Source organism: Cardiocondyla obscurior, linkage group LG02 (genome assembly GCF_019399895.1).
Source record: "Cardiocondyla obscurior isolate alpha-2009 linkage group LG02, Cobs3.1, whole genome shotgun sequence".
NCBI classification, from domain to species: domain Eukaryota; kingdom Metazoa; phylum Arthropoda; class Insecta; order Hymenoptera; family Formicidae; genus Cardiocondyla; species Cardiocondyla obscurior.
Genome location: NC_091865.1, coordinates 5,284,231 through 5,302,047, shown reverse-complemented (window position 1 = coordinate 5,302,047; position 17,817 = coordinate 5,284,231). Strand labels below are relative to the sequence as shown.

The window sequence follows — 17,817 nt, the reverse complement described above, 5'->3', positions numbered from 1 at the left end:
AAATCAGTAATTATTGACATTATAAAAAAAAAAAAAAAGGAGGCGGTATGCGGATTAAATGGAGTGGTCACATATGTGCATTCTTCATCAAAAGATTCTGGTAAAATTAAATTAAATTTATTAATATAATATAATAATATAATATAACATAAAAATAAAATAGTATAAATAATATAAATAATATAAAAAAAATTAATATTTAATATAATTATATAATATGATATAATTAACCGTGTATTTTGCAAAAGATTTCCAATAAATATTTTTTTAATATATTCAATGTAGATTCAATGAGCGACAAAGAGCCATACGATGCATCGAAAAATAAAATAAAATTGATAGAAAAAAGTCCTACAAAAAGTTCTAAACAAATTAACAAACCGGTCATTATTGAGGACATTATTTTGAACAAGCCGATTGCAACTCACGATTCAGTTGTAATCATTAATTGTAAATTTATCAATAATATTTCTACATTTTCTACATGTATAAATAGAAACTGTACAATCATCAGAGTAACTTTTATTTTTCAGATTTAAAACAAATTGTAACAGAAATTTAAGAAATAAAATATAATCAAGAAACGATAAAAAATGACTTAAAAAATTTAAAAAAACATGTAGAACAAAATATTATTAATAGTATAGACAAGAACAATGATGTTCCAAATTTGATGACGCAACATAAAATTAAATTTCCTCTGGAAAATAAAGATACATTTGATAAATTTAATACACTACTCTTTCAAGATAATAGTTTTCGAGAAAGTTTTGTAAGTATTTAATTTTTGGATTTATTCTTTTTGATTTATTTTTGATTTATTTTTATTAAAAATTTTTTTGATTTTGTTTATAATTTTTTTTTATATCTTAAACAGAAACCGAAGTTTCAGGAAAGGTTTATGTACTATACTCATTACATATTGACGTATCAAAATTAATATATTATAGTTAATAAATTTAAAAAAAAAAAGATTACAATAGCTGTCTAGCCAATATCTAGCCCATGGCTAGACAGTGGCTAGACGGATACTATACAATTTTTTTTAAAGGAAAAAAAAAGAAGGATTATAACCTTGTTATAACATATTAATTGTGTATTAATATACAATTGCTTAATGCATAATGAATAGAAGAGAGAAAATTCGTGAACGTGTTCGAAAACATTGATTTATAAAATCAGCATTAAAAAATATTTTAAAACTTGGCCATTCTTCAGGTTAGTCATAAATTTTTTATGATATTTGTTAACAAATTCGTTTGTCTGGAAAAATTTTTGCTTTATAAATGTATACTATATTTTTTGTGATAGATAACATCAGCAGTAATATTGCTGACAATATATTTATTAATAAAAATCAAAATGGCAATATTCAGAATAATGAAGAACAAGAAAATAATTCAAATATTACAGAAAGTTGCGCATTTAACCAAAAAATAAAGAATAATGAAGAAAAAAAAAATAATGAAGAAGAAAAAGAAAACAATTCAGATATTCCAGAAAGCTACGAATGCAACAATATTAATATATGTAATGAGGATAGTACAGAGACCTTTCTAGAAACTTCCGTTTCTGTTCAAGATAAAGAATTTGAAGAGATCAGAAAGTGGGCAGTTACGTGTAACATACCATTGGCACATTTAGACAAACTTTTGAAAATTTTACAAAAAAGATTGCCTGAGCTTCCTATTTGCAGCAAAACGTTTTTACAAACATCACAAGCCAAGTACGCATTGAAACCAATGAGAGCATTAAACGATTCCATTGGAGAATATGTATATTTAGGATTAGAGAACGGGATAATTAATTGTTTAAATCCAAATTTGCATGAAAATGGAATCATTGATTTACAAATATTTGTTGATGGAGCCTCGCCATTTAAAACAAGCATCAAACAATTGTGGCCTATTTTATGTAAAATTTTTTACAAAAATAATATATATGCTCCATTTTCTGTGGCATTTTATTATGGAGAGACAAAACCAGCATTTGTGGATGAGTTCTTGCAAGATTTAATTGAAGAAATCAATAAATTACAGAAATACGGAATTACATTGTTTAACAAAAATTTTATTATTAGATTGAAACATTTTATTTGTGACATTCCTGCAAGAAAATTTTTAAAAGGAATTAAAGGACACGGAGGTTACGCAGCCTGTGAACGTTGTAATGTATATGGAAAATGTGCAGGATTTCAAAAACGTGTAATCTATTCTGAATTTAATTGCTGCAAACGATCAGACGAATCCTTTAGGAAACAAGAACAAAAAGAGCACCGCACTGGTTTCACGCCATTACTACGTATCGAACCACCGATCGACATGATTAGTAGTTTCCCATTGGATTTGTTACGTCAGGAGGATTAATTTTATTTAATTAATTAATTGGAAGGAATTCCTCGGAATGGTCTTTGCCGGTAGGGTAGGGAGGTGACGTACCACCGAATTTATGTGAGATTCGAAATTCGAATCTACACGTTTTACGCGCAGATTATTTTTCGGATTTCAATTGAGCGCGTAAGTGGTTCTTTTTAGAGAAAGGAAATGAATCCTTATTCTCTGGGATAGAACCGGGCGTGATTGATCGCTTAGACAGGATAATTTAGGGTAATAATTAAATAATTAACCCACGATTTTAATAACACTAAATTAACAATTTAATTAAAAACAAATGACTCTAATTACAAAAATCGAAAATAATCCATAGATGACAAATGAGCAATTCAGAAAACTCATACAGCTCGTTTAAAATATAAAAATAAAGTAAAAGTTTTTACTTTACAAATCAAATAATAAGAAAACGGTAATATACGAATGAATAGATATAATTTTAACATGGCGGTGTTGAGTACTTTACAATATTTACATGAGTGTAAGGGTGTGCGTGTGTGTGTATGTGTGATTATTAATCTATAGTGACCTCCTCGATTTCCACCACCCTCGCCGTGGATCTCGGGAAAACAAGGTCAATTAATCGCATCGGAGCCAGGAAAGGAAATTCCACCCCAGGATAATAAATGAAAAAATGAGAATCAGGATCAGACCGAGCTGCCTGAATCCTGATCTGCTCTGGCTCAAAGTGGTCAGGGCCGATGGAGAAGGCCCTTTCCGGGACAGGATCTGTCCACGGAGTACAGGCCCTGCGGAGGAGCTCCAGGAGAGGATCTATAACCTCTCTCGGCTCTGGATGCTCCTCGAGGATCTCTATACTCGGGACCGGAGATGGAGGTTGATCGGGGAAGTCTACTCCTGGGAGAGAGATTGAGTCATCCTCACCCAGAGAGTCGGCTTCCTCAGGTTCGAAGGGAAAAGGAGGTGGTGAAAGAGGAGAGGAGCAGGCTCTTGGCTCATCTCCGGGAAACCGTGGCTCGGAGACGAGGGAAGAATTCGGAGTATAAGAAGGAGTCGTGGGGCGGAATAATTCCGATCCAGGCTCCGTGGACTGAGACGAAAGATTTCGGTCGTCGGAAGGATTTGTAACAGACTCCTCTTCTTCCGGGAAATAGCCGAATAACGGCTCCGGATCGCCGCGGATAGAAGATGGTGGCGGTGGGCCTGGACGAGGAGACCAAGGTCTCTCCTCGTGGCGCGCGGGAGACACAAAAACCTCTTCACTTGGTGCCGCCGCGAGAAGGTATTGTATGAAGAAGCGGCGGACTAACTCCCTCAGATTTTTGATCTGCTTATTCCGCCGCGCCCGACTCTTCTTCAACGTTTTCTTATTGAGAGATTCCACTAAAATTATTAATTGATTTTAATTAAATCTGAATTGAATTTTTGGAATGTTTAATAACAATGGAGGGAAGGAGATTCGTCACCGACGAATTCCGAAGGTCTCGATCCGCCCATGAAAGATTCCGCATAATCTATCTTTGGCGAGAACCGCTTGCCGATTCTTTAGCCGAGAACAGTCGCCAAAGTTCCAGCGATATTTCGCGGCGTTAACCACAGAAAATCGCTAGTTTTTCGACAGCATGTCTCAACCGGTGTTCGGGAGCAGATATTCTCACACATTTAACAGATCACAGGAACAATCAGAACAAAATCAAAACCGCGGAGCCTCGACTCGGACATTTCTTTCTCTCAGACAACACTTGAAAACTATTAATTAAGATAAATACATTTAGTGGAATCGTGTTTTTCGCCCAGATACATATTAAATCGTTGGGACTTACTTTTAGGAGATCTTCAAACTGCTTCTTCGGATTGACTTGCACACTCAAGACACTCACGTGAGGTTTTAGTAAAACTTATTCGGTTGTAGCTAAGATGCAAGAGAGCGTGCTCAGCCTGAGCACAAGATTTTATAAGCTCGGAAAAGGGGAGGACTCTTCCCGAATTTTCATTTTTCTGAGATTCTAATCTCTCATTTGCAGAGCTTATTCCTCCACTTTTCCTATCTCAAAATTATTGGGCACTCGCACTTCATCCCTTCTCTATTTTAAGTTTTCGCCCTTAGTTTCTAGATTTTGGTGAGGAGTTCCCGAAATCCATTGGTTTTAAGGAAGTAATGTGCCTACGAAGCACCCCCGCTTCAACGAGTTACCCCTTCCGAGCCTTCCAGAATTTTTCTATCATTTCCATCGAGAGATGGTTAGGTAACTCTTACTTTCCATATGACATATGGTTACCTGGCTTTATTGCCTTTGCCTGCGTCACATACTCCGGTAATTTCGGGTCTCTCGCGCCCTTGGTTTTTCTAAAGCTCGGGATCGGTACGCAATTACAATTTTAAGAAAAAGTTATTTTTCTTTTCCTATGACAGACAGGTTATCAAAGTTGAAATATTTATGAGCTCTTAAATTTTGATTTTTTGTGTTATGTCTAGACAAATTCTTTGTCTGACATCCTGTTGGCGCCCGTTCGCAATTTGTTGCATGTTTTTTATGCTTCCACGCAACAAATTGTCCCGGAATATGTGGACGTCTATTGAATTTATTTTCTGAAAGACTCTGAAATTCCTTTTTTTTATATTACAATGGACTACGGTCTACCTTCCCCTTAACTAAAATTTTAATATACGTCGAAAAAAAGAGACGCGGAGTCGGAGACGTAACAGATTATATGCATCTGTTTTGCCTTGGAATTACGAAAAAGTTTTACGTATTAGATCTATTATATAACAAAACAAATGCAAAATTAAGGCTTAATCTTCGACGTGAATTAAACCAACGTATGACAGATTTAGCATCTTATATTCCGGAAGAATTTCAACGAAAGTGTCGAACTTTGGTACCTAATTTAAAAGCATCGGGACTTAGATTTTTAGCATTATATGCCGGTCCAATAGTATTTAAAAAAATTTTAAGTTCTAAAAAATATTATCATTTTTTGTTGTTTCACGTTGCGTTCAGAATTTTATCTTCGGAAGAGTTTGTACAAAAATATAACGACAATGCCCGTTCATATTTAAAAACATTTTTTATACAGCTGCCAGAACTTTACGGAGAGACTTCTCAAATTTTAAACGCCCACTATCTTTTACACATCGCTGACGACATTGAATTAAATAATTGTACCATTAATGAATTTTCGGCATTTTCATTCGAAAGCTATTTAGGAAAAATATCAAAATTAATACGGACTAGCAACAAACCGCTAGCACAAATTTGTCGTCGATTGCATGAAAAAAATTTAATTTTAAATAAACAAACAAATTCTCCTGCAACTTATATTTTAAAAGAAAAAAATAAAAATATCCGTAAAGTTCAGTGTCAAAATTTTTGTCTAGCGAATACAAAACCCAATAATTTAATTATGCTTAATAATGGTATTATAGTTAAAATTATATCTTTTAAACATAATTGTAAAAATATAAAAAACATAAAAATTTCAGGACTCCAGTGGTTAACAAAAAAACCAATATTTAAATATCCGACTAACTCTAGAGATTTAAATATGTGGCAATTACAAAAAAAACCTACAACAAATATTATTAAACTTCAATTAAGAGACATCTCTTGCAAAATGGTTAAATTAATAGTTACATATGAAAAAAAAATTGTACTTATAAAAAAAAATTTGCAATACCACTGTTACATAAAATAAACCAATAATAATTATTAGCGTGTTCATTTTATTGTATTAACCTGTCTATTTATTTTTATTTTTTTATTACTTCTTTTATTAAAAAAATTTTTTTAGAATTTTTATATTATTTTTTATATGATTTTTCTATGATTTATATAAAAATGATTAATTAATGTATTTATTTTTGTATAATTTTTATTTTTCTATTTTTTAGAATTTTTTTAAAGTAATTAACAATTTTTTTAAATTATTGTATATAGAACTTCAAATATGTTTTATTTTCACTTACCGTAACGGGATTTGAACTTGTGATACTATTATTAGTGTGTTGTAACATATAGTGTGTTGTAACACAATTGAACATTTTTTTTAACGAACACTTAAGTGGTGTAGTGGTTAAAGTGCAAGTTTATGAAGTTGTTCAATTACGGTATCACAAGTTCAAATCCCGCTGCGGTAAGTAAAAATTAAAAATATTTAAAGCTCTATATAAAATAATATAAAATATAATATAATATATAAATTAGAATACTTAAATATATGATAATAATATAAGATCTTGAAACACTAAGAAAAAAAAAAAAAAAAATTTTATTTAAAATCTAGCCCAGGCTAGCTGGTGGCTAGACAGGGGCGAGTTTGAATTTTCTTTTAGTGAAAATTGAGCCTAGCCGTCATCAAGTGACTAGCTAGACAATCCAAGATTCATCTCGTGACTGTCTAGCCAAATTGATCAGCAATGAGCTAGAAATGTAACGCTTAAAACGACTAGCTACTAGACAATTATTACTGGCTAGTATCAAGCTAGAAAAACTAATTATCTTCTTTAGCTCGTTACTAGCAAGTAATAATTATCTAGTAGCTAGTCGTTTTGAGCGTTACATTCCTAGCTCAGGACTGGTCAGTTTGGCTAGACAGCCACGAGATAAATCTTGGATTGGCTAGCTAGTCACTAGATGACGGCTAGGTTAAATTTCCACTCGGGTAAGGTCCGTTTTCCGGATATGTTGTAAAGTACGGAAATAAAATAAACTGTAACGTATGATAATCGCGATGCAGGTTACCGACAAGCGGGTAACGAATTACCGATTAGAGCGCAGTAGGGCAAACGCGTTACCGACGATTTCTTGCGTCGGCGCAGAGGTGAATCGTGAACGTTGCTCGGGAAGAAGCATGCCGATGTGCTCTTTCGAGATTGAGCCGTTGAGCAGGACGTTATTGTTTAAGAACGTCGGTATTGTTTAAGAACTGTGAGTGCGGAAGGATTGTGACGAGCGACGGGACGAGCGACGGAACGAGCAACGGGACGAGCTACGACGAGCGACGTATCGTGACGTATCGGTAGGTCGGCGAGAACTCCTGGGTCCTCGTGCAATTGAGGCCCCCAGGTTAATAGTAATTTGTTCAACAGTTCGAGTACGGGACCAAAATTTTTGGGTGTGCCGTGTTCCCGGCTTTTACACCAGGAAACAGCCGGCGTGCTGTGTTCTCGGCTTCTCGTTGGATTCGGCTGGCGTGCCGTGTTCCCGGCCTCTCGTCGGATTCTGCCGGCGTGCCGTGTTCCCGGCCTCTCATCAGAGTCTACGTGTTCCAAAGGAACAAATTTTTGCTATCGTACGAGGTTCAAGTCCCAGGATTCCAGCACAATGGCAGAGTTCATCATCCTGTATCCCTTTCAACGTAGGGAAGCTTCGCCGCCGTTGGACTCGAGGATATCACGTGAGCGTCACGTAATCAAAGACTTGGCGTCGGCCCGTTGCCGTGTACTGGAATGCGAGTGTGAGCGTGCGAATCACGTGATTGAAAGAAGCGTCAGCCCGTTGCCGTGGATATTAGAGTATTGGCGTTGTGATAAACAGTGCGAGCTTTTGTAGTAAGATTAGCGCGTGTCGTTGTAGTACCGTTAGCACTTGTCGTGGTTTCGTTATGTCGTTTCGCTTGTGTCGTATAAAATATGTATGCCGTGTCGTTTTGAGACCCAAGGAGCAGGAACGTGCGAATCACGTGTATGTAAGAAGCGTCGGCCGTTGCCGGGAATGTTAAAGTATTTGCGTGTGTATCAGGTAATTGTATATAGCGCTAGCCTGTTACTATTATTTAGGAGTGTGAATATGTATCACGCGGGATCGTACTTAGCGTCGAATTGCGCTGTTCGCGTTACTGCGTGCAAACCTAGAGAGCGGAATTTTCCGTGCAAATGTAAATAGCTTTTTGGTTTCTCTCTCCGTTGTATATATCGCGAGTTTACTTTTCAGTTGAGTCGAGGCTAACAGTCTTTCTTTTGCACATTCTTTGAATTTTTATTTTGATAGCCTCCGTGCACAAATAAATATTATTTTGTAGCCTTTGAGCAGATAACGCGGTATCGTGGGTTTCATTCTCGAGAATTATTTTGTTCCTTTAGATTATTAATAAAAAATATAATTTTTTTATTTTTCCAGTTTATTATATTATATTTTACAGTTTATACATACAGTTTATACCTATAGCAACACTTTTTATTATTATATATATCATTTATTATGATAAATATTAAATATATTTTAATAGTTTTAATAACAACCTTTGTACATATGTCTACACGTATAAAATGTAGTATTTACTGTCCGCCATTTGGTGAAGTTTAGTTGGAAAATATTGACAAATATCTTTAAAACTTACATATATCCCCATATACTTGTTTTGGCCACTTCAAATGTCTGATAATGCCTATGTAAACATAATGTTGTGGCCAAAAGGCCACGAATATTCTCAGACCCCGCGCCGCGACCACCACCGATCGCCCACGACTTTAGCGCGGTCCCGTCCATTCATTTAATCTACGCAGGCCGACCATCCGCCCGCGGCGCGTAGCGCGGACCGCCGTAGCGGGTAACATGGGCCGCCCAACCGCCCGTACCGCGCACCGCCACAGACCGCTCGGGAGTGGGGTTTTCCCCACTCTCGCGCCAACGGGTATATAAACCGCCTCAAACGCGAGCAAGGCACCTTTTCCGCGTTGGGAAGCACCCCAGCAACCGATCCTCCAGGACTTGGGCGTTCCCAAGTTTTCCTCGACCGGGCTCACCCGGCTCTCGAAACCGACTTCGCTCCGCAAGACTCGGGCGCTCCCAAGCCTTCCTTCGACCGGGCGCACCCGGCCTTCCTCGATACCGTTGAGTCCACGACTCGGGCGCTCCCGAGCTTTTACCTTCGACCGGGCGCTCCCGGATCTCCTCCAGACCGTTTCTACCGTGACATTCGGCTTCGTGGGCGAATTACACACTGCGCCGAATATCCGCGACCGCGACACTCTGTCCGATCGACACGGCCTGGACGGCCGAGTTTGTACACTGCGCCGAATATCCACGACCGCGACACTCTGTCCGATCGACACGGCCTGGACGGCTGAGCTTGTTCACTGCGCCGAATAACCGCGACCGCGACACCCTGTCTGATCAGTACGGCCCGACCGACCTATTTTGTACACTGCGTTTAGGAATTCGACCCGCCGGAACGGCTTGGGCGGCCACCCGCCTGTAAATAGTTTTAGGACTCGTAGAAAGACGGGCTCTTTGCGTAATCCCGCTCTTAGCGTACTACTCTCATTAACGTTTTAGTCTTTTCTAAGCATTTGTACAAATTGCCTACGTTATTTTCTTTTGTTTTCTTTATTACTTTGTATTATCTTGTCCCCATTATTTTGGGGGCTTTGCAATAAACTACGTTATTTTGTACAATTGATCACGTCTCGGTTTCTCTAACTCGTACCCCGGTTCCCGACGAGCTTTCCACCCCCGAAATTACCGTGTTACAATGTTTTTAATGTTAAATATAAAAAAAAATATATTTTGTGAATTATTAATTACTATATATTTAATCTGGCCAAATGTAGGCTGTTGAAGGGTGTATACTAGAGTCTAGTGTTATAACGGCATTAACATTGTAAGTAATACCATTAACTTTTACTCAAGGTGTAGACATATATTCATTTACAATGTGGGAGAATTAAAGGGAGAATATTTTTTAAATAATTATAATCGCAAAGGGAAGTTAACTTTTCATCTAGTATGGGTCCCCAGCACAAGCGATTTGATAATCCATCTTTAATAAGAAATCGATAGCACATATTGAGTTGATGTTTCAGTGCAAGTGTAAAAGCCGGTTTTTTACGCGATGTTATCACTTTGGCAATGTCTTTTAATTGTTTGTGCTTGGCCTCATAGCAAATACAAGAGAGATATTTTAGAGGGCCAAATTTTTTCATCATTTGAGGATAGTATACTAAAAAGTAATGCTTAGGTTATAGTGGCTCAGAAAATAATTCTAAATATAATAAATGATGTTCAGAGATCAAAATTTTTAGTAATTCAATAGTTGAAATGTTAAATGATGGAGATAAAGTAATATTAATGATTTCGCGCAAACTTATGTACAGTTCCCAAACTTTATTGTCTAAAGGAATAAGGTCCCCGATGAGCAATCCAAGATTCGCAACTAAAAGTGACATCTCTGAAGATGAAATTATAAGTGTTTGTGTTGTAAATATGTTACATGTTATAGAAGGAGGTAAATTTTTTCCAACGCCATAATCAAAATGTTCAATGCGAGAATTTAAGGTTTCTAGGAAAAATAGTTTCTCGTCAATTATAAGGATTAAAAAAATTTTTGCTAATTCATAGCGACATACGCCTTCAAAGATGTCATGCTTAATATCAGGACTTGCATTATCTACTACGTAAAAACTCGAGATTTCGTTTAATACACATTTAGCCTTTACTCCTCTCGAACATGTTGTAGAGTCCACGCGATAATTTTCAAGTGTACGTAACATTTCAGGATGTTCTTTGATTTGTCTTTGTATTTCAACTTTATCAGATAAACAAATTCGACACCAATGTGTCGAATTAAAAGACGTTGAAAAATCTGTAATATTATTGATACCTAAATTGTCGCCAATTATTGCTCCTAATGCGAAATATATAGTACGTTCTTTATTATCTATGTTCAATATTAATCCATCTTTTTTTAATTCATTTATTTGATAAATTACGTTAAAAAATATTTTTTTATTACCAATGTTCTTATGATCAATTGAATTATGTAATTGAGATAAAAAAATGTTTTCCAACATACTACTATATTCAAATGGTAGACAAGCAATTGTAAAGTAAAGTGCACCAAGTTTGTGTATATTTCTGTGAGATCCGAGAGAATTATTTATCTCAAAATCATCAAAATACAATATAATCGGTAATACTATTTTGTTACTGAAATTTAGTTTTACTTTTTTCCACATTTCACCTTAAATTATAGAAATAATAGGCTCACTTTTGTTACAGTTATCTAAATGTGACAAATAGAATTTAATACATTTGGTAGTTCTAGAAACCTTTGCAAAACAGATTTTATGGATATGATTTCTATTTCTATATTACAAGCAATAATTTGACGCCGTCCATTAACCAAACGAGATTTTAGAGATGCATTAACTACAATGGATTTAGGTTTTATTAAGACATTTAAATTTTCGAAATATTTTAACATTTTATTTTCCGTTAAAAAATTATTAAACGCGTTTTGTACTATACTAAACATTAAGCCAAGGTCAGACTGTAAACCACTACATCTCTCAGAGTTGTATTTCTGTTTTAACATTTCTATAAAAGTGGCACTATACAAAGTGTTTAATTTTTCAATTAAATTTGATACAAATGATCTCGGAATACCCGGGTCTGCATAAAGCTTAGCGACAAATACCGAAATTCGTTGATCTACCAAATGTGAAAAATTTTCAACGCTTATCGCGTTGGAAGGTTGAACTAATGTTTCATTCGTGCAAGGTTTACTAGTACAAGTTATATCTATATTATCTTGGATACTTGTATTACATAAATAATTATCTTTTTCTGTTATAGATTCATTTTCTGTAGTAACATTTTCTGTTATAGATTCACTTTGAGCAACTGTTTTTTCAACATTCGTGATATGTTTTAAATTAACATGTTTTTTATATGTATAACAGTCATGAAAACTACGAGAACAATTTTTATAAGGACAGTAACATGTCGTTCTCATGAGTGTTTTGTGTCTAAGCTTCATGTGACTAATAAACATGGTTTCCGAGATTATTTGTAAATTACAAAAAGCACAAATAAACATCTTAAAATAACAAATAATACTGAAATTTAAAAGAAAATTCAAAATATAATTAAAATTAAATAATTTTGTGAATTTTTTTACTTGAAAATACCATATATAATATTTGCAACTACGCAATTAACACTTGTCTTCTATACACTATTTTCTTTATCAGTATTAGACATGTCTGTGATAATCTCCATAACGTAAGGGGCCATTTTGTCCCATTTCGTGGAGAACATAAATAATATACGTTGTAACAGAAGCCACAAATGTTCACTTTCCGGTGGATATATTGCATTGAAAACATGAAAAGTTTTAAAACATATATTCAAGGCTGTAAGAACTGACGGTACCTTATACAGTATTTTGTCGACACAAACGTAGGCACTATCGATGTCAGAAATTTGTGGACCAACAACTATAATGAAAGGTTGTAAGGTTAAACCTAGATCTTTTATTACTTTTTTTCGTCTCTCTTGAATGACAACTGTGTCAGCCGGCAGCTGAAATAAAAAGATAAATATCACATATGAGTATAAACTTAATACTTTTCAATAAATTTATTTTTATACATTTTGAAAAAAACTTACCACAGTATGTATAATAAAACTATCCTTACACTCCGTAATGGACGGTTTCCATTGACGTCTCTTTCCTCTTACTCGCCCTTTGGGGGGTATTATATGCGATAGTAAGAATAATTGGACACAAATTTTGCTATCTATAAAATTAAAAATTAGTGTACCGTTACGCGCGTCTATAGCGATTTGCGACTGATAGTAAATCTTTTTTACCATTTGTTATATTATCCAAACTGAGTAATTTTTTGTATGATACAGCGAGATCGTCGTCACTTTTGACCGGGCAAACATTCAACAAATTTGTGTAAAAAGAAAACCATCTTTCTTCGTTGACCTCTTCTACACATGAAACTTTCAAAAAACTGTAATCGATTTCGATAAGTTCATATCCCTTTGGATGCTTTAAAATCGGCCAATGTTCCAAAATGTCGCACATTTTTAAAAGGTCTCTTTGTTCATCGTCTTTGTGACGACATTCTACTGTTAATTTCCATTTTGACAAAACAATTACCCACGGTTCAGTGTATTTTTGCAACCACGTTATTGCTTCCGTGATAGTTCGATCACCTTCAAATAATACAAAACTTTACATGTATACTAGATATTTTGTTAAAAATACATACATGCTACGTTATTGTTATTGAATATAAAATGTGAAAACAAGATAAACCAATATACTTTCTTCATCAGAAGATGGGTTTGTCGAACTCGTGGGTTTGTCTACTGACGTGTCGGATCCTGATAATTTTTTTAAGTCGCGAATGCGATTTCGGTATTTATCTACTAATTTTCCTCGAGATATAATGGATTTCTGACTCCGTGAATATCTTTTCGGAATAGGAGGAATGTAATAGGTATATGAAGACTCTGTTGGAAAGACTTTCACAATGGCTTCAGCCAAATTTTTCAAATCCTCATTCGTCACTCTATAAATTTTGTTACAAAATATATTTTAATAATTTGTATTTTTGACTATAAAAATCATAAAAATATGTAATAAATCAATAAATTCAATATAATATTAATAATCAGAAAAAAATTTACCGATTTGTCTTTAAAAGGACGTTCGACAAAATCAAGTCGACAATAAGGTTACGACATTTTCTAGAAATTATTTTAGTTCTTTTGTATGATTGGAGAATGGCTTGACCATGTACTCTATTATTTAATATTGATTTTATATTAATATCCTCTGTTGTAACCCGACAGCGCACGCTGGTCATTGACCACCGCATGCGCCACATTTTTATACACAACTCAGCAGATTGCCAAACTGTTGGAATCTGCTGAGACTAAGAATCCGTCTTGTCAGCCTTTCAACATCGCGCGCTATCAGCAGAAGGCAGTAGGGCACGCGGCCACTTCCTTCTGTTATTTCGCTGACAAGACCAAAAATAATAATATATAATGCACGAGCTCCGAAGCTCGTGCAAGTCAGTCAGAGTATACGAGGTAGCGTCCCGTAACTCCAACGCCGAGAGTCAAAGAAGAATAAATACTTCAACGAATATAACAAACTACTACAATTTATTTTACACCAACTCCATTCGGAACGTGTATATTCGGAGGACGAATCCCGTGCACCGCTCCAGTGCAACACTTCCAATCTTAAATAAGAGACATTTTTGCCTAAAAAATTTTGTGTTTGTAATGTAACCTCTTCTTTTCTTTTAGTACAATCACCAATGGTTTCCTTATCATCACTCTCTTCATTAAAATCCTGCAGAATTACAAAACATTAAAAATAAGGTTTGGTTGTACAAACCAATATTATAATAAAAAATAAAATACAATATTTATACTAACAAGCTTATCACATTGGCCATATGTAGCCACCCATTTATTTAAAAAATTTATGCGAAGTCCTACTTGTGGAAATAGTTCTTTTATTAAATCTTTATTTAGATTTTTAATGCTTTGTTCATCGATAGCATTATCTATACATACAAATATGAAGTTAATGATTTAGTTAACAATATGAAATGACAACCTACGCATTTTGCTGCCAATTAGTCGAACATTATTGCATTTAATCGTATAAACGTACTGTTATGTCAGGGATGTGAGTATTTTTAAGGAGTTCATTAACCGCTTCTCGGGTGCTTAGGAAGATTTGGAGAGTGACGTAACAGCCGATCCTTGCGTGGCACGTGTTTAGAAGTGCCACGCGTAAACGCGCTAGGAATGGGTTCGAGACGGTTACGAGGAGGAACTAGCGCGTTATCTTGGTTCTTTTTAGGGAAAAAAATTTAATTCTTATTCCCTGGGACAGAACCGGAGGTGATTTTTTGCAACAAAGGATATTTGGATAAAATTGAAATAAGTAATTCTGAGTTCTCAGTAATGCAGCCGATGAATTTAATATTAATTAAATACAATTTTAGAGTATAAAAACAAATTAAATGAGTTTAGAGAAATAATTATATAAAAAGAAAGAGGAATAGGCTTTAACAAAAGATACATTCTAAACATATTTTAAGAAAAAAAAAAACGTGATAATTACTTTGAACGTAAAGAAAAAGAATTAAATGTTAAAAAATATGAGTGTATGCGTATGTACATCATGGTATGAAGTGTATGAATTTTGTAGAGTTACTTAAGGTCAATCTCTATTATTTCCGAGATCCGGGATCGACCGAGTATTTCCGAGGTCGACAGAGCTCATCGACCGAACCTGATCGGAGCTAAAAAGGGGTGTTCCACCCCGGGATAATAGATCAGGATATTTTGATCAGGAGTCGCCCTCCTGGTCTCTCTCCTGATCTCTTCAGGATTAAAGTAGTCAGGACCTATAGTAAAGGCCCTTTCCGGGACAGGATCCGTCCACGAAGTGCAGGTCCTCCGGAGGAGCTCGAGGAGAGGGTCTATGACCGCTCTCGGTTCCTCTTGCTCCTCGAGGAACTCTACACTTGGGGCGAGGGAAGGGGAATGATCCGGGCTGTCAGGCTCTTGCCAAGAAACGGTCTCGTCCTCAGCAAAGGAACCGACCTCCTCGGGTTCCCCAGGATAAGGAATCGGTGACGGGATAGGCGAGGAGCATGCTCTAGGAGCAGCTCTAGGAAAAGGTTCGGAGGAATACAGGGAAATATCGGGAGTATAGGATGGAGAAGTAGTGCGGAACAGCTCCGACTCAGGTTCGGACGACGAAGTAGACTTTGATCGCGATGGTGACGGTGTTCGAGGCGGAGTGTTCTCCCCTGTTTCTGAATCTTCACCGATAAACGGCGAGTTGGGAGGTACGGAAGGTAGAGGCGACCATGGCCGCTCCGATCTTGGTTTCAGAGGTTCGGGTGTGACCTCACTTGGCGCCGCCGCGAATAAGAATTGAACAAAGAACCTTCGAACTAATTCTTGTAATTCCCGGATCTTCCGGTTCCTCCGGGCACGGCTTTTTCTTAATCGACCGAGGGTTTCTTGATTCCACTAAAAGGTATCAATTTGAATTTGATTTAACGAAATAATTGTAGAGGGAAAATGTCAGGGCATCACGCCGCATTCCTCCTTCCGGGTCTCTCTATACATTGCCTTAGAGATTCTTCCGGTTTCTTTGACCGGATGGACCCTCACTCAAGCTAAGGTTTTGATAGTCACCATTTACTGGCGGCATATCACGACCTCTGACAGGAGGAAGCCCATTAACCGAGTCGAGTTAGCGGAGAATTCAAAGGACTCTAGAGAGATGCCGAATTTGGAAAACGCGAACGGCACCCTGGCAATACCCACGTCATTCATTTTGGAGATATATGTTTATAAATTTTAGAATTTTAGTGAAACCGTTTCAAAGGGGAGGAGGAAATAAAGGTTAAACAAATGATGAGACTTACTTCTTGTTGTCTTTGGTTGTTCTTAGACGAGTCCTTGACAATCTCTTTATTAGCTGAGCGTTCACAATGGTGTCACAAGTCACTTTTTTAACTATACGAGCGATTAATCGAGTGGAGATGATTTAGAGACTGAATGAGAGCGAGTCCCGCCGAAACACGCGGTTTTATAACCTCGGAAAAGGGGAGGACTAGCGCCGGGTTTTCATTTTTGAAAAATTCAGTGTTCTTATTTGCCAGCCGTGTCCCTCCACTTTTCCTTTTTCTTAATTATTGGTTACTCAGATCTCATCCCTTCTCTGATTCTCTTAAGCTCTCGTTTTCGCACTTAAGTTTTTAATTAGTGGTGAGAAGTTCCCGATATCTATTAGCCCGAGAGAAAAGATTCGTTCGTACTAATCTCCGCCCGCATGGCTTCTCCTTCCCACTTTCCAGAATATTGTCATTGACAGTTGGGAGAAAATTCTTAAGGGCTCATTTTCGTTATCACCGGGTCGCGTTTGTTTATGGGATCCTGTCGCATGTCATATTCTAACGACCGCAAGACTTTCGCGCCCTTTGTTTGCTTATACTTCGGAGCCACGGTATAACTGCGATCTCAAGTGCTTCACATATCGCCAGATATTCGATATTGAATGTATTTACCGACCGGTATTAAAATTATTAGTTATAATATTAGGCGCCTTGTTACAAAAGCAGCACAAGCAATATTTATAACTTTAAATTGTTGTTTCTTTTAACAGTCGAGTGCTTCTTTGTACGAACGTGTTGCGAGACATTAAGTGCTTTCAATTTTATATTGAAAAATGCGGTATACAGCTAGTGAGTACACAGATATGTTAATCTGTTACGGGATGGCTCACGAAAACGCGTTAGAAGCAGCCCGTATTTATCGCGAAAGATTTTCCAACCGAGCCCATCCAACGGTTGGGACAATTTTAAGATGCGTTCGGCGTGCGCGAAATACGGGTTTTGTCAGTGTGCAGAGACAACAGTTAGTGCAATTTGATCGCGGTGTTCGTCGGAACATTAATCGTGAGGAAGCAATTCTAAACGAGTTCGAAAATGATCCGACGAATAGTGTGCGGCGCGTGGCTGAAAATGTGGGTGTATCAAGACAATTAGTGCACCGCGTGATACGAGAGGATGGATTGCATCCGTTTCACTACCAACGGGTGCAACATCTTCTCCCACGGGACCAGATGCAACGCGCAATCTTTTGTCAAGGTATTTATATTTTTTCATTTCTTAAAACTCATTGTT

The 17,817-nt window shown here is 36.4% G+C and overlaps 2 protein-coding genes across 2 annotated transcripts; both read right to left on the bottom strand.

The window, feature by feature from the left end:
* Positions 1–10,311: 10,311 nt before the first annotated feature.
* On the bottom strand, positions 10,312–11,307 carry LOC139109979 (uncharacterized). The gene has a single exon (XM_070669442.1). It carries the CDS (start codon positions 11,305–11,307, stop codon positions 10,312–10,314), a length of 996 nt encoding a protein of 331 aa, XP_070525543.1.
* Positions 11,308–12,274: 967 nt separating this feature from the next.
* Positions 12,275–17,690, bottom strand: LOC139109970 (uncharacterized). Its single transcript, XM_070669430.1, has 3 exons — positions 12,904–17,690; positions 12,815–12,819; positions 12,275–12,699 (listed from the first exon to the last, which is right to left on the bottom strand). Exons 1-3 carry the CDS (start codon positions 13,167–13,169, stop codon positions 12,302–12,304), a joined length of 669 nt encoding a protein of 222 aa, XP_070525531.1. The 5' UTR covers positions 13,170–17,690; the 3' UTR covers positions 12,275–12,301.
* Positions 17,691–17,817: the final 127 nt, after the last annotated feature.